Source organism: Perkinsus marinus (assembly GCF_000006405.1).
Source record: "Perkinsus marinus ATCC 50983 genomic scaffold scf_1104296929422, whole genome shotgun sequence".
Lineage (NCBI taxonomy): Eukaryota > Perkinsozoa > Perkinsida > Perkinsidae > Perkinsus > Perkinsus marinus.
This window is the reverse complement of record NW_003216446.1, coordinates 257,392-279,604: the sequence shown is the minus strand read 5'-3', so window position 1 is coordinate 279,604 and position 22,213 is coordinate 257,392. Positions and strand designations below refer to the sequence as shown.

The 22,213-nt window shown below is 49.5% G+C and overlaps 9 protein-coding genes and 1 non-coding gene across 10 annotated transcripts; 7 read left to right on the top strand and 3 right to left on the bottom strand.

Moving 5' to 3' along the window:
* Positions 1-311: 311 nt before the first annotated feature.
* On the top strand, positions 312-1,705 carry Pmar_PMAR028685 (protein kinase 3, putative; the record flags this gene model as incomplete). The annotated part of the gene is made up of 6 exons (XM_002787377.1): positions 312-402; positions 444-583; positions 629-1,031; positions 1,080-1,169; positions 1,218-1,345; positions 1,397-1,705. 6 exons carry the CDS (start codon positions 312-314, stop codon positions 1,703-1,705), a joined length of 1,161 nt encoding a protein of 386 aa, XP_002787423.1.
* An 829-nt stretch (positions 1,706-2,534) lies between these two features.
* Positions 2,535-2,608, top strand: Pmar_PMAR028684. The gene has a single exon. It is a non-coding gene; the product is annotated as a tRNA-Arg (tRNA).
* A 3,248-nt stretch (positions 2,609-5,856) lies between these two features.
* On the top strand, positions 5,857-7,382 carry Pmar_PMAR028683 (rab2, putative; the record flags this gene model as incomplete). Its single annotated transcript, XM_002787376.1, has 7 exons — positions 5,857-5,959; positions 6,159-6,275; positions 6,326-6,464; positions 6,936-7,029; positions 7,071-7,148; positions 7,215-7,271; positions 7,329-7,382. 7 exons carry the CDS (start codon positions 5,857-5,859, stop codon positions 7,380-7,382), a joined length of 642 nt encoding a protein of 213 aa, XP_002787422.1.
* Positions 7,383-8,396: 1,014 nt separating this feature from the next.
* Positions 8,397-9,961, top strand: Pmar_PMAR028682 (chaperone protein DNAJ, putative; the record flags this gene model as incomplete). Its single annotated transcript, XM_002787375.1, has 8 exons — positions 8,397-8,526; positions 8,588-8,649; positions 8,704-8,819; positions 8,874-9,006; positions 9,053-9,169; positions 9,427-9,618; positions 9,661-9,780; positions 9,831-9,961. The coding sequence occupies 8 exons, from the start codon at positions 8,397-8,399 to the stop codon at positions 9,918-9,920; spliced, it is 960 nt and encodes a 319-aa protein (XP_002787421.1). The 3' UTR covers positions 9,921-9,961.
* Positions 9,962-10,085: 124 nt separating this feature from the next.
* On the top strand, positions 10,086-10,313 carry Pmar_PMAR028681 (hypothetical protein; the record flags this gene model as incomplete). The annotated part of the gene is made up of 1 exon (XM_002787374.1): positions 10,086-10,313. One exon carries the CDS (start codon positions 10,086-10,088, stop codon positions 10,311-10,313), a length of 228 nt encoding a protein of 75 aa, XP_002787420.1.
* A 1,672-nt stretch (positions 10,314-11,985) lies between these two features.
* On the bottom strand, positions 11,986-13,719 carry Pmar_PMAR028680 (hypothetical protein; the record flags this gene model as incomplete). Its single annotated transcript, XM_002787373.1, has 1 exon — positions 11,986-13,719. One exon carries the CDS (start codon positions 13,717-13,719, stop codon positions 11,986-11,988), a length of 1,734 nt encoding a protein of 577 aa, XP_002787419.1.
* A 254-nt stretch (positions 13,720-13,973) lies between these two features.
* On the bottom strand, positions 13,974-18,002 carry Pmar_PMAR028679 (eukaryotic translation initiation factor 2c, putative). The gene is made up of 22 exons (XM_002787372.1): positions 17,924-18,002; positions 17,773-17,876; positions 17,552-17,728; positions 17,379-17,507; positions 17,021-17,329; positions 16,838-16,974; positions 16,500-16,788; positions 16,351-16,454; positions 16,208-16,310; positions 16,079-16,162; positions 15,857-16,030; positions 15,711-15,812; positions 15,580-15,669; positions 15,420-15,531; positions 15,250-15,373; positions 15,040-15,190; positions 14,834-14,992; positions 14,642-14,784; positions 14,427-14,598; positions 14,212-14,382; positions 14,083-14,166; positions 13,974-14,031 (listed from the first exon to the last, which is right to left on the bottom strand). Exons 1-22 carry the CDS (start codon positions 17,985-17,987, stop codon positions 13,984-13,986), a joined length of 3,030 nt encoding a protein of 1,009 aa, XP_002787418.1. The 5' UTR covers positions 17,988-18,002; the 3' UTR covers positions 13,974-13,983.
* A 304-nt stretch (positions 18,003-18,306) lies between these two features.
* Positions 18,307-19,466, bottom strand: Pmar_PMAR028678 (glyceraldehyde-3-phosphate dehydrogenase, putative; the record flags this gene model as incomplete). The annotated part of the gene is made up of 1 exon (XM_002787371.1): positions 18,307-19,466. The coding sequence occupies one exon, from the start codon at positions 19,464-19,466 to the stop codon at positions 18,444-18,446; it is 1,023 nt and encodes a 340-aa protein (XP_002787417.1). The 3' UTR covers positions 18,307-18,443.
* A 285-nt stretch (positions 19,467-19,751) lies between these two features.
* Positions 19,752-21,516, top strand: Pmar_PMAR028677 (hypothetical protein; the record flags this gene model as incomplete). The annotated part of the gene is made up of 10 exons (XM_002787370.1): positions 19,752-19,839; positions 19,895-20,037; positions 20,084-20,173; positions 20,219-20,342; positions 20,382-20,494; positions 20,547-20,607; positions 20,649-20,740; positions 20,789-20,974; positions 21,024-21,381; positions 21,428-21,516. Exons 1-10 carry the CDS (start codon positions 19,764-19,766, stop codon positions 21,514-21,516), a joined length of 1,332 nt encoding a protein of 443 aa, XP_002787416.1. The 5' UTR covers positions 19,752-19,763.
* A 12-nt stretch (positions 21,517-21,528) lies between these two features.
* On the top strand, positions 21,529-22,174 carry Pmar_PMAR028676 (hypothetical protein; the record flags this gene model as incomplete). Its single annotated transcript, XM_002787369.1, has 3 exons — positions 21,529-21,847; positions 21,889-21,977; positions 22,022-22,174. 3 exons carry the CDS (start codon positions 21,529-21,531, stop codon positions 22,172-22,174), a joined length of 561 nt encoding a protein of 186 aa, XP_002787415.1.
* Between the last annotated feature and the right edge of the window lie 39 nt (positions 22,175-22,213).

Below are 22,213 nucleotides of genomic sequence, written 5' to 3'. Positions count from 1 at the left end.
CCCAGGAAGATTCTTGTGGCTGGGGGTGGAAGATTCAACGAAGGTTAAGGTAAGTGCCACGAGCCCTCTACTGCGACCCTAAGCAGTGACTATTAGTAAAGTATGTAATGACTGGAAGCCCTACCCTCCTGTAACTCCCCTACGCACAGCAAAGAGACGCTCGACACTGCCGAGAATCATTATCGATCACTTTGGCGAGCGCTGCGTTTAACAGCGCAGTAACGCCGATAAGATTCACATCACGAATTCATCTTTAGCCTTCTCCTCATTCCCGAGTATGGACTTACCTGAAGGCTTCATTGATCCGGCAGATGGTAGCACTCGACCTTTTGAACTGGACTATTTACTCATCCTCAGGGAAGAACCCGAACGCCTATACATACAACGCCGAACGAGTGATAGGTAATCCTCTACTATAACCTCTTCCTCTACCTTTGTTGCAGGTAACGGCTCCTTTGGCATAGTGTATCAAGCCACTGTGGTGGACACGAATGAGAGTGTTGCCATCAAGAAGGTCTTCCAGGATAGACGATATAAGAATCGAGAACTACACATAATGAGGGAACTCAAGCATCCCAATATAGTAAGTCTTAGCTGCTGCCGTTATCAGTCCACTCTACCTCATCAGGTCACTCTAAGGCATGCTTTCTATACCAATGGTGAGCGACCTGATGAACTCTTCCTTAACGTCGTCATGGACTATATGTCGGACACGGTGTATCGAGTGGTGAAGTATTACAGTAAACAGAAGCGTCAAGTGCCTCTACTCCTCTGCAAGCTGTATGGCTATCAAGTCTGTCGAGCTCTATCCTATCTACATAATCTCGGTATCTGCCATCGAGATATCAAACCACAGAACCTTCTGGTTTGTGGTGAAACACATCGAGTGAAGATATGCGACTTCGGCTCGGCGAAGCGGCTCATCCCAGGCGAAGCAAACGTCTCCTATATCTGCAGTCGTTACTACCGCGCCCCCGAGCTCATATTCGGTGCCAGTGAGTATACTTGTGTCATCGACACGTGGAGTACTGGTGAGTCACGATAGGTTACCACGTTCGAGTGTATAGTCATCTGCTCAGGTTGTGTGCTGGCCGAGATGATACTCGGCACGCCTCTGTTTCCTGGCGAAAGTGGCGTAGACCAGCTTGTAGAAGTTATTAAAGTTCTTGGTAGGTTTCTTGATGACTAGTAAGCTTTCCTGGTATTGTTTGCTGTAGGTACCCCCACGAAGGAACAGCTATTGGCGATGAATCCAAACTACACTGAATTTAAGTTCCCTCACATCAGAGCTCATACGTGGCATAAAGTGTTTCGATCAAAAACGGCGCCGGACGCCATTGACTTCGTAAGTTGTTTTTCGTTTTTATGTTGTTTTTCGTTGATTTTGTATTTTTAGATTGGCTGCACTCTGAAATACGACCCAGCCGAGCGCATCACAACAACGCAGGCTCTGACCCAAGTGTTTTTCGACGAGTTACGATTGAAGTCCACTACGCTGCCTCCAGGAGTGTTCGGCAGAGAGGCTCCGGAAAAGCCTCTGCCGCCTCTGTTTGATTTTAGCCAAGAAGAATTAGTAGCCTTCAGCCGAATACCCGACGGCGAGAAGTTGGTCCCACAATGGTACACTAAATGCAGTAGTTTAGAAGCGCCTCCAGTGGTGGCTGGAAACAGCAGTAGCTCCTCCTCGAGTTCTGCCCCCGTCTAAGTTGGAACATCATCATGCATGACTATAATTTATTTAGTGCCGTCGGGTCCACCCCATCGGGGTAACGTAGGGACAGCAGAGGTTGAGTATTTGTTTTTTATAACGTGACATTTTTGCGTGTTATTTGATGACAATCGTGTCATGTACATATCTCGTCTACTGTCTTGCGTTGTCAGTTCAACAAAGGTAACTGCAGATTGCTAGTACCCGCACTACTGGAACTGTTGACGGAGGGCGTGCATGCGAGTGTGATGAATTCGATGATTCATCAAGCGATATAAGAGAGAGGTTCTTGTCCATCTCGGAGACGAAGACAGCTGACCAACGATCAAGACGGAGGGTATAAACAAGCAAATGAAGTGACAGTCAAGGTTGATGTTGCGTTCCCTATGGTATTTCTATTCGGTTACGATGCGTTTGACATGACGGCTAATATGTCTAAGGGCTAACGCATAACTTACTAGTCTCGCAAGGAAAATTCGTGATGCACGCTTGTGTCTCTAGCGTATGGGTCTGGCAGCGCATACCTAGAGATGGGTTTAGACAGGTTTTTAAGACAAGTAGAAGTTTGATGCGCATAGAGCATCTGATGGGCCTAAGGTAGTCGCAGCGGTTTCCGTAGACGTGAGATTTGAGCAGCAGTAAGTATGGTAGTCATCCGAACATTCTGCATGATTACAAGATAACAAGCCATAATGGTGAGATTGCATGCATGCACACAGGCACGCAAGTGATATTTTCGGTTCGAAACGTAGCTCCAACCTCATGTGCTATCCAACATACTGCTCGGACTAAGAACGTAGAATAACGCTAGAAAATATTAGCACCAGCTCTGGTGGCTCAATCGGATAGAGCGTTGGACTTCTAATCCAAAGGTTGCGGGTTCAAGTCCCGCCCAGAGTATTCAACCATAGTATCATTGTTGCTATGAGGCCAATGTACGACCCTAATTTTATTTCACCTAGAACATGCATCATACAGCACCGCTCGTTATCCCCCGCCAAGGGTCCTGAGACTGAACCGCGCCAGAACTAGCGCGAAACGATCCCCTTACGCATGTTCATCGAAATCGTGCTTTATGTTCGAACTAGACTAAACCCAACACCTCTATAATGGAAACATGACATTCATGCTCCACCCGACCACAGACTCATGATGTGCTTGGAGGGTTGCTTCTAAGTCTCCCAAATTTCCCTCTGAGAGAGAGTGCGGTGCGCGTTTTTGAGAAACTGATCATCAAGTGAGCCAACTAGGGAGTATCGTGGAATATATGGCGATGGAGGACTGGTTACAGGTTGTGAATGCTCCAGAGTCAAGAGCCGCTTTAAAGTCTGTTCCATGGATTGAATGAGCTCTCAATAACTCGCGTACCTCCTCTCCCTGGAAGAGAATTAATAAACCAAAAGAATCCCTGTTGGAACCTACTGTCCATTTCGAGCTCCTCAAACCTACTGACGCTCCGGATTCGGATTCCAGTCCCTGAGGAGGTTCACGAAGGAGAGAATTTCAAAGAAGAAAGTCCCTGCGATTCAGCAATCCTACTGAGCGGCTATCTTCGTGACTTTCAGCGTCGACGGTGTCTGATGCAGGATTTACGTTACGCTGTTTTATGCGTTGGCTGGAATCTTCGTCGCTGAGACTTTCTTTCAGCTCTACACCATCGGTCTCTGTTGATCTACAACCAGTGCACACAAATGTATCCGTGAGCCCTCTTTACTGAATGGCTTCAGGTTCTTGTTCATCACTGACAGAGAATGCAGTGGGGCCACTCGGACGCTGCAAGAATACCGATCCCTCAGAAAAAAAACGGTATTCCTTCCAACCTCGGGCATCTCTGCATTCAGTCTCCATTCCCATAGCGCACAGTGCGTTTCGTCGCTAATTTGAAGGTTATCGCTAATCTGCCCTGCTGCGCGATATTCTCGAATTTTTTCCTCGATAAAGCGGATGATAGGCGTGCCTACAGCTGACGTGAGTAGGAGAAGGGCTCATGTTAACCAACCATGCTGTCCCGACTCCTCCGTTCGCGGGCGTTTATTTCGCGGACCCTCCTTGCAACCAGAAGATCTACAATTCGATACTCTCGGCTCAGACCGGTGATCATACTCTTGTGCGAGGCGCCATTCCAGTTGTATGACTTGCATGATCTCGGAAGGTGTTAGAAACGCGTATCTGCGGAGCTCCACAACGCGGACATCAACATAAGACTTGAAGTGGCCTGAGAGATCTCCAGGCAGGGTCGAGCAAACACTCCGACCTGTGTTAGTTTTCGTGTTCTGGGAACCAATGGGATGAAGGTTCGTCGGGGACATTAGGCAGTCTGAGGGGTCAATCCTATCTTGATTTTTGCCCTCTCGGATGAGCCCTCTGTTAGCCATCTCTCAAAGGCTGCATTCGTGAACTACATAGGCCTTGTGAAAAGGAAGCAACATGGAACATGTCAAGGCGACGGTGATGACGAGTCATCAGTGATATCCCGAGAGGGTCTCGAAGCGTGTCTTCATCTCTCTGAATAGTTTGTTGGGCGGAGGCGAAGCTCCTTCACCGAACTGCTAGGGGCGCTTAAAGCTTCCCTGTGGAAGGACTCCACAACCTAGCGATTTATGGAGCCGACCCATATATTACTGATGCGAACCTGGAGCGTTCTCCGGGAAGGGTGTTGCTAGTTGCAGTCTGCCATCGGAAGCATCTCAATGCGCTTCGACGATGGAGTAATCCCACAATCCTCCACTGGAGAACCTCCTGGCAGCTGAGCTGATATGAACACGTCTCGTAGCGCACGCACGGCAAGCGTCCAATACTGATACATATTTCTCTATAAGGCCATTGCTAATCTACCCGAAGACTTCAAGCCAAAGTAGGTATCATTCTCCATCGGCCTCCTGAGAGAGGCAACTTGATACTATGACCTTTAAGGTATCGTTCATTCTCTCCTCTTATCCCCCGTATGATTCATTAATCCTCAGGAATGACGGGATAAATGCTATCATTACGTTCAAGTAGGCTGAATGACTTGCTGTCATTGATTACCATTCCAATCTTTCACAGCGATGTGGCAGCGACCAGGTTCGGCTGTAACTCGAGCGCTCAGAATAACTTTGACGTGAAGTCAGCACAACTTAGCAGATCATGTCGGTTATACTAACATTTCACACCAGCCCTCGAATGTTCCACGCGTGAACACCACACAAACAGTTCGTAGAAGGAGCAATGATAACTGGAAGCTCTGGCCGATAGGCCCAAACCTTTTCAAATGTAATACCTGAAATAAGGAGAGGGTCAGAAGAAGGCAGGGTAAGCAAAGACTCACCATCGTCGCCCAAGACAAACTGCTCGTCCTCCACGCCCGGCCGGGAGGCCGGGCAAAATACTCGTCTTGAAAGTTGCTACCAATGAAGTAGACGCAGTGGGTAGCTTTTGTGATGACGAACTGAAAACTCTCTATCTCATTGGATAGAAATAACTAAAAGATGAAAACTAGTTCTGGAGCACAAAGCAGCTTTGTGAATGCCGTCGAATCCTATAGATTTGGAACAGTGTGTAGCGACACGGTTTCCTCCCCTGCAGACTCTCGATTAGAAGCTATCGACGACGGACTCGCGTGCAACCCAACATCGCTTTCTCTACTAGAACTCGTATCCATATCGGAGTAATAGTGACGGAATAGACCGAAGATTAAGATCCAAATAAGAACCCCTGAAGTACGTAAGATACTCGAAATGTAACGAGCTGCAAAATTACGGACTTCCCGATTTACGTCACAGATCAGAAGTTCTGATTCAGAACCGAATATCGGACGCGTCACAGACATATCTTGTAATCTCATAAGTTCTTGACTATTTCTCAATAAGTCTGATAATGAGTATACGAGAGAGAAAAGTAGACAGGATCAATCACGAATCCTCGTCTGAATAAGCGACAACTATAGCAGAGTTGTCAAGCCTCGAGAAATCATCATCACACAGTGGGCGAATTATTGGGCGCACGCTTCTTGCATCCACGAATCTTTTGTACTGCAACGATTCTCGATCAAAGCGTGAGTAGATCGAAGAGATACTTGGGCATCTCAGTGTTCCCTTAGTTGCTGTACTGCTTCACTGTAACGTTTGCAGTGCAGCCTTCACAGTGTAGTCCCGTCTGAACTTAGCATCATGGCGACGTCCGAGTCGCAGTCTTATTTCGATCAAACTGAACATCGACAAGAATACGCCGAGGATGACATGACACCAGCAGATCTGAAAATCATATTACTCGGTAAGTAAAGATCTGTGATGATCACAAAACTCCTCGACTTTAACTTCAAATTCAAGCCGCTTGCTCCTGGATCAGCTTCTTCTCCCTGATACCGTTAACTCCACCACCAACGTAATTCGAATTTTCTAGCGGATGAGCATGGCATAACGCATGCTAGATTCTACTACGTGTGTTTGTGAGCAGAGACAGGAATCTTCAGGTGACTCTGCGTCCGGGAAAAGCAAGCTTGTGGAACGTTTCCTGTTGGACGACTACAACCCACGGCAACTATCCACTTACGCGGTCAACCTCTTCCGCTACACCACTGCCACTGAAGGTAGTGTTATTTCGTGGCGCAGTGGAGGTGTGTTGGCCACCATTCTACAGATGGACGGCAATGGAAGGTAGACTTGTGGGATACAGCGGGACAGGAACAGTTTAACAAGCTTCATCCAAGTTATTATTACAAGGCTAATGCGGCTATACTGGTCTTCGATATCACCAGGAAGATAACTTACAAACATCTGTAGGTGGAAACCCTGTCAGAGATCTCTGGCATTTGTATGTGGGAATTTCCCTGGGAAAGCGTTGTTCCACCCGATCCTTCCACGGAGGCTTCTCGAGTCATTCTGTCATGAATTTGATCATATTGAGATTTCCCAATCGATGGCTTTTCGAGTCTTCCAATAGAATCCAAGCCCATAGGCATGGTTTCATGCTCCTTTTGTGGCATCTCTCGCTCGGGCTCGAGCGAGGGAGGGACGTATCCGTTAAGAGTGTATGGATCGTCGATTTGCACTCCTATACTATAGAATAGAAGAGAATGGAATAGAATAGAATAGAACTCAGAGAAAACCTATAGAATCTATGGGCTGGGTCTGAGTTTTCGCGTGCTCCATTACACAACGTTAATAACTGCCCATCCGATCGAGCCTCACAGTCCCTCATATCCGCCTCAATTGAAAACAGTACCTGAGTTGATTCCCTCCGTTGTCAGTCAGGATTGGTTCGGTGAACTCCGTCAACACGTTGAGGATGTTCCAGCGATTTGTGTCGCAAATAAAATCGATATCGACATGACCGTAACGGAGGTGCGATCACTGACCTCTGATCGGTCCAGAGTGTCCCTCAGCGTAACTTCGCTTTCCCGGCGCGTCACAAGCTACCCTTCTACTTCGTCAGCGCCAGCAGTGGTATCAACGTAGTTAAGGTAATGGGTATTCTACATACAGTCATGAGAGGCTGCTCTCCCCTTTCTGGACCTCAAGACGTGTAGGTTTTCAGAGAAGCCCTCAAGTTGGCTGTGGCGAATGAGGAATGTCCACCAGATGAGGTACTCCGCATAGAAGAAGCCGACGATCCACGGGACGTATCTTCTGACATTGTTCAGGTTCTTGATGAGATCTATAGACTGTTGAAATCAGACGATAATAAATGTGCATGATATCGCGTTATCTCCTTTCCCTTGTATTCTCGGTCATGTTGAGTTTTGTACGTTCTCCTATTCACCGTTGTTCCAGCTAGTTTTTGTCCACAATGAGCCGTCTTCTATCTGGTCTGCTCCTGGCCACTGTCGTCATCCAACCATCATTAGCCTTCCTGGAGGACATCTTAAACGAAGCCTTCGGTGGTGGTAGGGGAGGGCAGCGAGGAGGTGGCGGTGGTGGCAGTTTTCAATTCCAATTTGGAGGTAGTAAACGCTTACCTTCCTGTCGTGGAATAGCGGTGGATAATCATTACTTCTTGCATCGCTCCGCTGTCCTCAGGCGGCGGCTTTCAACAGCAGCAACAATATAAGCCGATCAAGTTTCCTAAAGGCGTTACTTCTAAGATACATAAATCTATGGATTGGTTGAAGGGAACTGAGTGGATGTGGAACAAGTAGGCACATCTCTGCGGACGGGTTGCCTAAATCGTTCGAGGGGAAGTCTAGAAAATCGAGAATGATAAAATGAAGGGCCTCAGTCGTCGTTGAGATGATTTCTATGAGTTTCAGTTGGGAGAGGGTCCGCTTCCAATCGGACGGAATGTTCGTAGCGCCAACGGATGAGTGTCTGCAGCCACAGACTAAACAGTGTAGATGGAGTGCTGATAAGAATGGGAATATCTACATCATGTGGGGAAAGTAAGTTGAAGATGGCGTGGTATGGCCAGGTTGAGATTATTGTCACTGCAGGAGAGCTGGCCTACACGAGATTAAGGCTGATCATCTTCCGGACATGAACGATGATGATTTCGAATTGGAACTTCCCAATGTACGGAGGGTTGGTGTAGTAGTTAGGCTTCGTGTTTGGTATTCAGGAGGATTGAGGTTCGACTCCTAGAAGTGGTATTTTTAGATAACTTTGACCGGAAAGAGGAAGGAGGATGGTGAACCCGTCCACGCGGAATTCGCGCAGGTTTTTGACACAGAAATACAGGATGCTCGGAGGGACCTGTAAGATAGTTGAGGGTTGAGATGGCGCGCGCTACTAGTAATATTCTAAGGTACGCGGATCTTGGCTTGGAGCCTGGGGCCGATGTCAGCTCTGTGAAGAAAGCGTTCAGGAAAATGTCTATAAAATATCATCCTGATAAGACTGGAAACGGTGAGGAATCGTTCGCTAGGATCGAACCTGGCACCTCACAGTCAGAGAACTGCTACTTTAGATCCGACAGCGCATCGCAAATTTACACGCATCGGTGAGGCCAATGAGATATTGTCAGATCCGGTAATAGTTTCCAAATCGATCATTTGGGCGCGCGCGATTGCCCTGTTCTCATAGGCCAAGAAATTTCTGTATGATATGGGCGGCATGGAATCAGTGAGAGCGATGGAAAAAGGAGACATACCGCGAGGCGAGGATGGTCATGTGGTTTACCAAGTCTCTTTGGAGAAGCTGTGAGGAGTCGACGAAATTGGCGTTGAGGAATTGCAAGAGGGCAAGATTTATAGGTACACTGGTTCTAAGGAACATATTAGGGTCAATCGTCGTGTTGTGTGCACTGGATGTCGACAGAAACCTAATCTTGAGAAGTGTCGGGGTTGTGGGAAGTGTCCCGATGAAATCAAAATGGTCCAGCAGCAAGTGAGTCGGCGTCTCTGCTGTGGGTGAGCTACGATGTGGGCATCAGGTTGGTCCGGGGTTTTTCGTTCAACAACAGCAGCAAGTGCCGAGTCGGGAGAGATGTAAGAATGAGGACACTGAGCTCGAGGTGAACATAGAGAAAGGAATGGTGGATGGCGAACAGGTAATGATGAACATACGTCTACGAAGAGGTGTCGACTCAACACGTTCTTGCCACCTGCAAAATAACCCTCTTATTTGTCCACACATAATCACGATTGTGCTTCCTGGACAAAATTATCTTATCGGAGTCAGCATAGCGCTTGACTGCTTCCCTCAGAAGGTTGCAGATTCCTGTGTCGCTCGGTTTAATAGTGAAATTATTCCGCTGTATTGACTTCCGCGGCGTATTCGTGATGATGGATTACCGTGTCTTGTCAGATCGTCTTCGAAGGGATGAGTGACCAGCGACCGGGGCAGATCCCCGGTAATTTAGTTTTAACCGTTAAACAAGCCAACGATCGGAGGTTTATACGGGAGAATGGATATGACCTGCGGACGGCAACGCAGATATCCTTGAAGGAGGCCCTTCTTGGCTTCGACAGGAGTATGTCGCATTTGGATGGACATCAGGTAAAGCAGGGGATCGTGGGGGATGGGGAGTCAAGTCTTCAGGTCCGCTTGGTGAAACAACCTGGGGAGATCTGCCAACCTTTCGAAATTATGAAGATCTCTGGAGAAGGGATGCCTCATAAAGTGGAGGGTGGTGGCCACAGTGACTATGGCGACTTATATGTAAGGACAGTCGCGGATCGTCGGGTTGGGTCTTATCGTGCTCTCTGCAGATTAAAATGGATATCAAGTTTCCGGAATCGTTGACAGACTCTCAACGTGAGGCCGTGGATAAGCTTTTCCCTGCAGGGGAAACTCAATAGACTTCTTTTCACAAATGTTTAAGGGCACCTTGGCCTCTGTGACTTAGTGGAAATTGCGTTATGCAGTTGGGGTGGAAGAGCTTCGATAACACCATTGGAGATGAAAACTAATCTTCGCCTAACGAGACGATGTAATGAACCTCTGAGGCAGCAGTTTGATTGAAAATGAGTCCAGTAGAAGTATCATTTGTGGGCGGAGTTAATGATGTGGAAGAGGCCACGCAGAAGCCAACGGCTGAGTATGTGCGGACACTGAATGCCCCGATGGTCTTCAGAGGTTTGGCTGATGAAATTAAATATGACTTCAGTGGGGATAGTCTCGTGAAGGAATTCGGCGATTCGAGGTTAGCGTTGAGTCTGTCGATTGAAGAGCGCAGCGACGCCTACGAGTAAATCATCGACAAGTATGCGAGAGTATGTCGAAGGAGATGTGAAGGGGTATATAAAGCAACTGTCGGTGCCTCACAGTTTGGCTGATAAATTCTCACCAATCTTGGAGAAGGTGTTTTCCGGGCACCATAAGAATACTCTCTACATGTGGGTTGGAAGAGCCTCAGCTGTGACGGCCACAGGTGTTCATTCTGATGATGAAGACAACATATTAGTCCAATTACAAGGTGTCAAGAGAGTCATTTTATTCCCCCCCTGATGCGGGGGAGTCAGTCTATGTGAATGGTAAATATGATGACGGTACGCGTTGCTGTGATGTGGATATTTACTCGATGGATTGGAGAAAAGAATGGCCCAAGTTGGCTGACGTTCAGAAAGAGGCGTTGAAGGTCGTCTTACGAGAAGGTGATTCGATGATGCGGTTGGTGGTCAAGTTTGTTTCAGGTGATGTATTGTACTTCCCCCGGAATTGGTTTCATGATGTGAGGATTCTACCGGAAGACAACATCCACCCAAAGAGTGGTCGTATCGGCCTCTCAGTCAGCGTTAACGTTTTCTCGACGTGGTGGCCGAGATACGCCGCAGAAGAGGTACCTAGTAGCTGCTTCGACAATCAATTGCTTTTGGTGTTCAGATGGTGCGATCGACCCTACGGAGTCTCCATAACGCTGGTTGGTACAAGGCGAACAACTGTGTATGTCATCGCTCCGTTTGAAAGAAGCCACCATTTACTGCTTGTTTTCGTGGAGTGATACGGAGTTGTGTTCGAAGATAGTGCGGCTTGGGTGTGCTTGTCACGCAAGCCGAGTTTCAAACCGTGGCTGGGCGTCGATAGTAATCTAAGAAGCGCCGCTCCGTGTACTCCGTGTGGGGCTGAAGTTTCGAGATTGCTGTGATTGCTATTTGGAATACAATGACAATGTGGTGTGTACATTATCATTCAACTTCTATAGGCGCGTGAGGCAATAACGCGTAGCAAAGTATTCCCATCTCGATGTTGAACGGTAAAGTCGGAATTGCTGCCGGCTTCTTGCCCACGACCGTCTAACGTCTAATACTACATAGTACTGGTAGTTGGTGTGCATGTTGTTATCGCAAGGCTCAAGGGTTCTTCCCCTGCCTCATCAAAGCCTTCCATTGTTCCTTATGCGAAGACGTATAATGTGTTGCCCCCATAGAATAGGAATAATCAGTGTTGATCTCAGAATGGTAGAAACATTGTTGCCGAAGTATCTATGAACGGAGTGGTCGGAATAGCGTCAATTCCCGACATCCTGCGACGACCTATGACTGCGACTCAATAATACGTCGAAGACAATTGCTACCCTATGGGGTCAGTACAAGAAAAAACCGGCCAACTCTTTGGAGCATATTATCAATTCCACACCGGAGCCCATCAAAAAAATGTGTGGACCCAGAGAGCGTCTAGGGAGATGAGATCTCCACCATAGAGGGAAGGCTCTCTCTTAGTCCTCATATGTTCGGCCGAGTGAACTTTACACGACACTCTAACAGTAGAAATCAGCTTATTACCGCTTTAAATTATACCAAAAACATTGTGCATTTATCAAAACCACAACTGTGGTGGCACTCGTGATAATTGTGGATATATATAATCGACTTGCACTACTTGAATGACTGTATACTTTAAAATGGGACTTAGACCAATCATGCATCAACGAGTGGTTGGATCATCGCAGACCTCTGCGCCACAAGGCTGATCACCTCCTTTGCAAACGGGGATATCCTTCCACCATTTACAGTAGGACCCAGGACCGTTCAACTCACTGCAGTATGCATCGCATTTAGCATTAGGCATCGAATGGGCTCCAGAAGCAACAGGTACGACAGGGGCATCAGTGACAGCTCTCGGAGGCGGAGGAGGAGGAGCTTGAGTAGTAATGACGACAACCTCAGTTGGCATCGAGTATGGTAGCCGAGTCGATACCACAGCGACTCCATTGCAGCTACCAGGGCCACAGGGCTGATCTCCGCCGTGACACACCGGCACTGATCTCCACCATTTGCAGTAAGAACTATCATCATTCAACTCCTTACACATAGTGTCACACTCAGCAGACGCCTCGGAATGGGCACCAGGGGGCAGTTGAGGGGCCGGGGGAGAAGGCCACGTCTCGGACTGGCAAACGGAGGCATCACCACAAGGCTGATCACCGTGTTGACAGACAGGAGTATTCATCCACCATTTGCAGTAAGAAGTGGCATCGTTCAGGCTCTGGCACATCTTGTCACACTCGGCATAATGTTGACCATCTCCACTGGGTAAGACAGCAGGGGCTCGACTCACGTCAACACTGACACCATTCACAGGCTCACCGCAAAGGTCCAGAGTACCACAAGGTTGATTACCGTGTTGGCATACAGGATTGGTGTGCCACATTTTGCAGAAGGAGTTCTCTCCATTGAGTTGAGCGCAGAATACATCACAAGTCTGCTGTACAGCATCGCCTGGAGCTGTCGGGTCTGACGACCCATCCGAGTTGTCCACAGGAGGCACAGCGTCAACCAACGGCACGTCATCGAATGGGGGAACGTACTCAACGGGAGGGAGAGTATCAACAGGAGGGACAGTGTCGACTGGGGGTATGGTGTCAACCGGTGGGAGAGTTTCAACAGGAAGCATGGTGTCGATAGAAGAGATGGTGTCCACTGGAGGAACAGGGTCGACTTGGGCAGCCATAGGAACACCCTCGGAGTTACAGGTTTGTGCATCGGCACAAGGCTGATCACCAAACTGGCACACCGGATCCATAAACCACCACTTGCAGAATGAGGTCTCGCCGTTTAGTCTTTTGCAATAGTCATCACATCCAACGATGACTTTACTCCCAGGGATAACATCAGGAGCTCGGGGAGACATTACAGTAGTAACAACAGGTGGAGCCACAGTAGTGACCTCGAGAGAGGGGATCTGACCAGAGCCACAGGGCTGACCGCCACTAGTACAAGTACCATCACAACGACTACTAGGACCATTCAACGCCTTACAGTAATCGTGCCACTCAGATGAATAATCACCAACGGGCCGATCAAACTGGGGAGGAGCACCACAGATCTCCATGGTACCACAGGGATGATCACCGTACTGGCAGACAGGAGACTCGAACCACCATTTACAAAAGGAAGCGGCACCGTTCAAAACTTGACAGTAACTGTCACAAGCCCTTCGGACTTCATCAGCGTCACCGACCTCAGGACCAACAGTAGTCGTCAAGGGAGGTCCATCACCACAAGCCTGCCCACCCTGGGTGCAACTCGACCCGGCGCAGGCACTGGCGGGACCATTGAGATACTGACAGTACTCATCCCACATCGTAGCAGACTCCTGGGCCCGCCTGATGAATGATACAGTTAGAATAGGAAGGAGAGATAAGAGGATACCGATCATGAATAGAAATAACAAAGAACCCTGCGAACACGTGTCGATGGGAAACCATATCAGAACAGATCGCTTGAGATTACTCGGTGAATAACAGAGCTCGACAAATGCTGAAACCACTACCGTTTCAAAATGACAAAACGACATCTCGCTCGCCTATCAGGGCAACTACAAAACGGTCGGCGCCCTTCCATCAATTGACAACAGACACTACGATAATGGCACAGTGAGAATGGTATCGTGAATGATAATGAACGTTTAGTTGAAGCAGCTTCATAAGAAGAAATTCAGGCCTTGTAACTTATCAGTCAATCCGTCCTCCTGAGAACATAAGCCACTAAGAACAACACAATAGGAGTATATTCCACCCACCAGCAAGAGAGCATTTGCCGCTGCAACCGTTCGAGCTTCATCGTTATTTGCCTCAAGGTAACAATCAACTCGCTTGGCCAACGCCTAAGGAAAGATGACAGGACCCCCCACCTGCAATATGATCCTTACCTCAGCATAGACCAGTGGAGCTGGTCTGCTGGTCGTTCGAGTACACCTAGCACTGAGATGGCACAAACTCCACACTATCTGCTGCAGCTCCTCAGCTCGTAAGCTCGGATCGGAGTAGTTATCATCGTGCAAACACATGTAGTGGGTCGGTCTTGCAGTCCCGGTGTGACACTAAAAGTAATAGAACTATAGTCTAGGACGTCGACGACGCTCACCTGTTGAGAGACCAGATAGAAGTTGAGGATGTTGGGTTGCGTAACCGTTCCATCAACGATCATCCCTGCAGGCACGTTCCCGGTCTTCCTGTCGCAGTCCTGCGGCTTCTCGCACCAAAGCGTGAGACTTTGCGATGACCCATGAGACACCGACATAAGTGTGAAACTCGGGCTGAAGACCCAGTATGAGAGTAGACACCAACGGTCCCACCTACCAGTATTTCTCCCTCGCCAAACGATCGCGCATTTTCTCGGAGCACCTTCCGAACGCGCCCGACTTCAGCAGAATAGCTTGCGTCACTCGATCGCTGATAGCGTTCGCTATGTCTCGAAACTCCGCCGTTTGGAGCGTTAAAAACTAATAAGTTGACAAAATGAATCTCTTTCGAACAAAGAGATCATTTTACCCGTCCACTAGGGAATGCATTTCGGAAGGCGATGATCCGCTGAGGCAAGCGTGAGTTGATTATGTAGAACCGTTCGAGGAGACGAAAAGTGAGAGTTTCGATATCCAGGATCCGCGTTCCGGTGTCTTGAACGGACGAGGCTGTAGCATAGAGGTTAACCTACCACAAGCAAGTCTAGTGATCGCAAAACGATGCAAAAAGCTCACATCATTGTCTACACTGCCAACAGCAGAGGCAATCCAAAAGCCTCCAACTGCTTCGCTCCGCTCAAGCGTGAATGCCATAACCATACACCCTCTAGGTACCAACGATCGGTCCTCACCTCCCCCACCACGACCATTAGGCATCGCGAATAGACTGATGAAACACAGCTCGGAACAACTACAATCACTTCACTCGAGTATTAGTTCTCTTACCTGGTCTGCTGTGTCATTCTGGGTACCCCTGCAACAACGCCACCATGAAGAGGGGCTCTAGGAGGACTCTTGGGTAGAACTCCAGGGCTCGGCGGGGGCAGGGACGGTTCATCTCCATCCATATCTAGAAACGCCATAGACTTTATAGTTGTGCTAAGACCGGACACTACCTTCATCAGGGCTCTCAGCTTGGGGCTCCTTCAAGCACACCTTACAGCACAGCTCACACATAATACTTTGCCACTGATTGATGGTCCTCTTAGACGATGGTGACACTATAACCTGCCAGTGTCACATTTGCCACGCCCAGAGGAAGAGGAGGCAACCCACCTGGCTCGGAATACCAGCAATACGGTCGACCAAATCCTTCACTATGCAGTACGGCCGTCTACTCTTCTTAGGAAGGAAGATCAATAGGATCTTGAAGACTCTAAGACTCATTATTCGTCACCAAGACCTACCGCTGGACTCGAATCGGCGAGCTGACCTCTACACCACTCCCTTAATCGATTCACATCTCCTTCCTCAGTGAACCCTGGATGATCCAGCTTCAATTGAACTTTCTAAAAAAGGCCAACGTCCGAGTAATCATGTCAATGATTCTCACCGGTTCATCCTGGAACTTCAACCCGTGCCCGTCAGCAACAGCACGAAGAGCTTCACAGAAGGGAGCCACGCCCCCGCACTCCCCGACTTCCAAAACCCCATATGGTATTCTATACTTCGCACACTGCTTGAATTCTTGCCCAGTGATGACCCAGGACCCTTGGGAGCATGGCATCTGAGTATCGCGCTCGCCCTGATGATCGATTAAGATCCCGCCACTCACCGGTTTCTGTTTATCTCTGAATTCTAGAGTCACCTCAGGCAAGAGCCTCCCCTTAACTGCAAGAGGCCGGCGCTGTACATCGACCTGAAATTCCCTGCGTAGCTGACCAACAAGAGTGATCAATCCCACCTCGAGATCGGGTTCCAGCGCGGCATTCTGAGAGGCCGCATTGGACGGACTTGCCCGTTGTTGCTTACCGCGTGGTAGCAACGGCAGAGACGAGGCCAGACGCCTGAAATCGATATCCCTCAGACTACTGCTGTGGTACTCACTCTCTCAATAACCACACAGATGACAAAGAGGTTTTCGGGGGCTCCGACGTCAACACTGTCAAGGGCTTCATACTGAGCAGTTGCTTGGCCTCTACTTGGCATAACTGGAAGGCACCTCTTCCTGACCCTTCGGTGACTCATCTGTTTACCTCAATAGGAATAACCCTCCCTTTCCAGTCCTCCGCTACTATCAATCCCTCCCCCTCCTGTTGCTTTAATACGCATGTCCAATCCTTCTTTCCCTCCATGCGATACGTCTCGTAGTACTCCCTTAAGGGCATCTCTCGTCCATCGATCGTTAGCTCCTCAGAGCATCGTCGTATCCGCAGGATTGTGTAGTACATCTTCTTCCCAGTGTGGTCACAGCTGACGACCAACCCTCTTGGGCGTCGTCGGTCAGAGGCCCTCTCCTTCCCATGAACGACTCTCACCTCCGTACTGAAGAGATTCACACTACCATCGTCCCCAGAGTAACCGCCTTTATTACTCTAGAAACCGGTTGAAATCGGCGATTTCCTCTCCACAAGGCAACCACTCTCCCCCAGGTGCATCAGATGGGAAGCCTCGCTGGGCCCGACGGAGCTCAACAACCGTCCGAATGAAGTCCAATAGAGGACAAGAGGACTGAGGCAAGCGATTACGAACGGAAGCACATGTAAGAGAGTAATACACTGAGCTGCATCCGTGCATTCCTCAATGTAACCGTCAACTTGGCAGCCCCTCCCTCCGCCGTGCCTTCCACAACCCTCTGCTGTGCCCTAACCCCCGGCACGTCAATGAATGACGAGGAGCTCTGAGTGACACTACACCCCGCACCCCCTCCCCAGTGTGCAGATGTCGACTCCACAGGGACGAACAACAGCCCCGAGCGGCTGGCATTAGATAGCCTCGGAGTAGCTGTCAACGGTGGGTTTGACCGCAATAGTGTTTGCCCTAGAAAGAGTTCCACGACTCTACTAAGGTTTGAGGTCACATGCAGCTGAAGTAAGGAAAGGGTCCTCCAACCCGACAGCACCGCAGTCACCTACCGGTGGCCTGGACTCTATCCGGAGGAGACCTTCCCCTTGTGATTGCTCATCAACAGTAGGAGAGGTAACAGCAGGCGTAGTGAAGACGGAGTTGCTACTCAAGTCGATAAGCCACCTACAAATGGGTACCTAACTCGACAGCATCACCTCTTCCCCCTGCCCCCTCCACGAACCTTATCGCCAGCAGCTCCCAGTGCCTCCCCAAGCGGAGGACCGAATATTCGCGTGGCCATCCGGAGCCGCTTGGTGTGGGATAGGCTAACGCCTTCCTCAAACACGAGGTTCCATCCAGCAAGGCTATCCACCCGAGCCGCCGTGCCAACGTTGATAAGGAAGTCGTTCGTTAGTAACTGCGGTCCACAATGGGTAGAGCTCTCACTCTAGCTGGATCTACTGGTATATCCCTCCGACGAGCCGCCTGCCCTTTCGACTGCTGAGGTCTGATCATCACTACCAACGGAGACCCTCGACTCCGACTCGACAAAGGCGGAGTAGAAGCTGACCAGGACAGGGGTAATCCTCACTGCTATTAAAAATAAGCTTACTTCCACCACCTCGCCTGAGCACGCTCGGTGTTGGGGATCTCGAACGAGATGGCGAGTGCAGCATTAAATTCAACAATCTAATTGTACCCCGTGTACCACCACCGAGCCTCTTTTGCATCGTCCACGTCGCAACATTGGATGCGCATTTACAACTCGCCAACACAGCAACGAACACGTTCACCATGACCATGTTAATCAAACATAAAAACTATAAGGCAGTCTAGAGACAGAGACCTTCGCACAATGAAGACCCCCTCTCTAACCTTCCTGTTGCTTTAGCGAACCGCCCTTACTCTCAATAACAATATTTATGTCAACGAGAGTTACACAAATGGCCGCATATCATCCTCTACTCTACTGAGAACACAACAACTAGGCAGAAACATGACAATAACATATCCATCAATACTTCTATTATCAGTTTTCTATATCATCACGACGACTTGGGTTGACCAAGGAAAAGAAGTAATAAGGTGAATCGTTCCTTAACATAATATTCATAATAACGACCAGTTATCGCCTAACAGTTACCGTCAACCTTACTCATATACACGACTAGATCTACCAAACGATTCGAGTAACCCCACTCGTTGTCATACCACGACACCAGCTTGACAAAGGTGTCGTTGAGAGCAATGCCAGCCTTCACATCGAAGATCGAGGAATGACTGTCATGAGTGAAATCGCTAGAAACGACCTCATCATGAGTGATACCCATAATTCCCTTCATAGGGCCCTTAGAGGCAGCATCAACAGCAGCAGTGATCTGATCATAGGTGGCAGACTTGGCTAGACGGCAGGTGAGGTCCACCACAGAGACATCAGCAGTTGGAATACGGAAGGACATTCCAGTGAGCTTCCCGTTGAGCTCAGGAATAACCTTGCCGACGGCTTTGGCAGCACCAGTGGAGGAAGGGATGATATTCTGACTAGCACAGCGACCACCCCTCCAATCCTTGCCACCCTTAGCAGGACCATCGACGGTGAGCTGAGTGGAGGTAGTAGCATGGACGGTGGTCATGAGGCCCTCGACGATACCGAAGTTATCGTGGACGATCTTAGCTAGAGGGGCGAGGCAGTTGGTGGTACAAGAGGCGTTGGAGACGATCTTCAAGTCAGAGGTATACTTCTCGTTATTGACTCCCATGACGAACATAGGAGTACTGTCCTTAGGAGGAGCCGAGATGACGACCTTCTTGCAGCCACCACCAAGATGTCCACCAGCCTTTTCGGAAGTGGTGAAGACACCGGTAGACTCACAGACGTAATCAGCACCAGCCTGACCCCATGGGATCTCAGCAGGGTCCCTCGACTTGAAGAAGTGAATAGTCTGACCATTGACAATAAGATTACCGTTAGCACTGGAGACCTCCCCCTTGAACCTGCCATGAACCGTATCGTACTTGAGCAAATACTGCATATATTCGATGTCCATGAAGGGATCGTTAACCGCGACCACCGTCACATTGGGATTCTCCATAGCGGCCCTGAAGACCAGACGCCCAATACGACCGAAACCGTTGATACCAAGCTTAGCAGGCATGATGAGACAGAGATTTGCTGTAAGAGTTTGCGTGTACAGCGGTCTCTCCTTAGCTGCAAACAGCGCGCGCCATTCTAATCGACAGTACTCTGCGTACAGCGCACTTCCATCTCACGTTTCTCCCGGCACCCCATAACACTATAAACCTTGATACAGTGAGCGTGGTCATTTTATGGTTCCATACTGTGGGGGAGTCATTTCTGTGGTGGGCGTCGCTGTCCGTAACGCCGTGTAATACAGTTCACTGCTGCGGGGACTAGCGATGCTGATTATTATTATAACATTAGTAATTTATTCATGACGAGCACTGAAGCCGTCCCCCCTTCCAGTGCTGCTGCCTCGGCTGAGATGGCCAAGAAAAGCTCAGGCGCTCGTAACAGGAATCTCCACCGTGCGTGAATATCTTTGTGGTCCTCTCCACTCGTTAGTCCGACTCCGATACGAAGTAGTATACGTATCTTCCGAAGATGGTGCCCATCCTGCTAGCGAGCTCATGGTACCCGAGACCACCGGAGTCGGAATGACCAGCGGCCAAGGGTGGATATCTAAAAGGTTCCCCGCATACCCGCAGGTTAATCTGTCTTCTACCACACATCGCTCTAATAGTATCATCCCAGATACTCATACTTGAGCTAGAGCGACGGAGCACCATCAATCAAATGCAATTTCTTAGCCATCAAAGCGCCATTTCAACCAAGTTAGAATTGGTAAAAATGTGGTATGCTGCCCTTGAGGGCCATCTTACTCCTCAGTACGTGTCTGTGGAGGGCCCTCGGACGCCCTATGACCCTCTTCGGGATCCCGATGGTTACGACTTTATCGAGTCGATACCTTTCAAACGATTGGGTTACCTCTCCCTGGACTCCAATGAGAAAAGTCGTGAACTGTAGATGGCACGGTGGGACCTTCCATCAGGTCAATGGTTAGCTCGTGAACTCAAGTCCGTCTTTGTCGACTGCGAGGCGAAGTTCATACAAATCAAACTCCACAAATGTCATATCAACGAACTTAATGTCCATTCCCAAGTGGTAAGCAGTAGCAGCAGCAGTGGTAGTAGCAGAGGGGAAGATGTCACCTCAGGGGTTGATAGCTGTAAATATTTTGGGTACCTACATCGACCCGCCACCCTCGCCTAATCATAGTAATTATTATCCATACACTCTAATACCACTCCTTTGTCAGTTCCTCCACCAATGATACCGGTACCGGTTGTTCACAGTATGGAGGCGGCGGAGATGGGGATGGGTCAAGGCATAGACTGGCCGCCTATGGTGGTAATATCGGGCTCTGGACGGGCAGCTATTAGCGCTCGGGATTTTTAGAGACCGGAAGGTGTAGGGTTCGATCCCTGTGCTCAGCATTTTTCTGAGGATGCAGTGTATCGTCCTCCTCCGTCCGCCGGGGATTTCTCCCCTCTGGGGCCCGCGGGGGCGTTCGATATGGAGGCCGACCCAGAGACCCAAAAACAGATAAATCAGCTGCTGGCTTTGAAGCAGCGGGCAGTAGAGGTTATATTGCCTACCCTGGGATTCGAACCTCCGACCTTTACTATGACAGGTGGAGGACTATGACGAAGCGATGAGATTGAAGGATGAGATAATTCGCCTGCAAGGAGTATCTCGGGCGTTGGCCGAGCTCGAGAGGAGCAAACGTATGGCAGTCGAAGAGGAAGACTACCCCCGAGCGAAGGCTCTCAAGGAGGAAATACACCGTCTTAGGTCCCCCACCCCCGCCCAACAATTCTGTCGCTATCGCCCACTCAGGACCAATGGGGCCACTCAATCGATCCGTCAGCCTCCCTATCGGCAGTCTCAGACTGCCCATCAGGCCCGTCAAGAGTACTACCATCAGAATGCCCTTCAGACCCCCCTATCTGGGGTCTCTGGTCGCAGTACCCCCCTCGATAGCAGCAGTGGTGGGTCCATCTCTTCTGCCTTCTCCTCCTCCACCCTTCTACTCAGCTTATAATGGGAGTAACTACGCTGGAGGGTCGAGTGCTGCTCGACTCAACGTCAACGTGCACGATGAGCTACCAGCAGTCGCAGGTTAATCTACCATCACAATGCAGGGCGAGCGATACCCTTCAGGCGTCGGTGGAGGTGGTGGTAGCAGTCAACACCGGTCCATTCTAGAGGCTGGTCCGAATTCCCTTCCCGTAGTAACCTCCTCGGCCCTAGTCGTCACCTCCCTGCTTCAGTCGGAATATCTCGGGCAAGACCCCTACTATGCGGTGGCAACAGCCAATACTACTACCCCACCGATGGTCGCGGCTCCTATGGAGGCTGGAGGGACTCCTAAGACTCCACCACCCTTGGGAGGAGACAGAGGACCTCATCCTGACTTGCCCGACGTACCAAATTCGGAGGCTCTCCCTGCTGCTGGTACTGCAAGGCCGAGGGGGGAGGGGTGATGACGATCTCAGAAATACTACCACCTGCTGTTGCTCACGAGGCTCAGGGGGCTCCATTGGCACTGCTAGGGGAGTACATCATACGGTGTATAGTCAGCAAGGTGAGTTGGGCAAGGTATGGTATCGACATAGCACGCATGCACAGGACTGGAGGGTCCGCGAGGCAGGATTCATCCAAGCCGAGCACGACCTGGAGAAGGGCGTCTGGGCGGACAAGGGGGATGCAGTCTCGGGAGCCCAAGCTGCTATCTATGCCGTTCGAAAATGCGTGACGGACAAAATTGCCAATGTAAAATAAAGTCGCCACCCTACTCTGGTACATCATCGTAGGTCTTCC

Bases quoted from the DNA above. Each gene is read 5' to 3' on its own strand.
- Pmar_PMAR028679 (XM_002787372.1), bottom strand. From the start codon at position 17,987: ATGCTGCACTCGCCATCTCGTTCGAGATCCCCAACACCGAGCGTGCTC. The intron at 17,729-17,772 runs GTAGATCCAGCT...TGTGGACCGCAG, and splicing joins CTCGTCGGAGGGATATACCA to TTACTAACGAACGACTTCCT. The intron at 16,311-16,350 runs GTGAGTACCACA...TATCGATTTCAG, and splicing joins TCTGTGTGGTTATTGAGAGA to GCGTCTGGCCTCGTCTCTGC.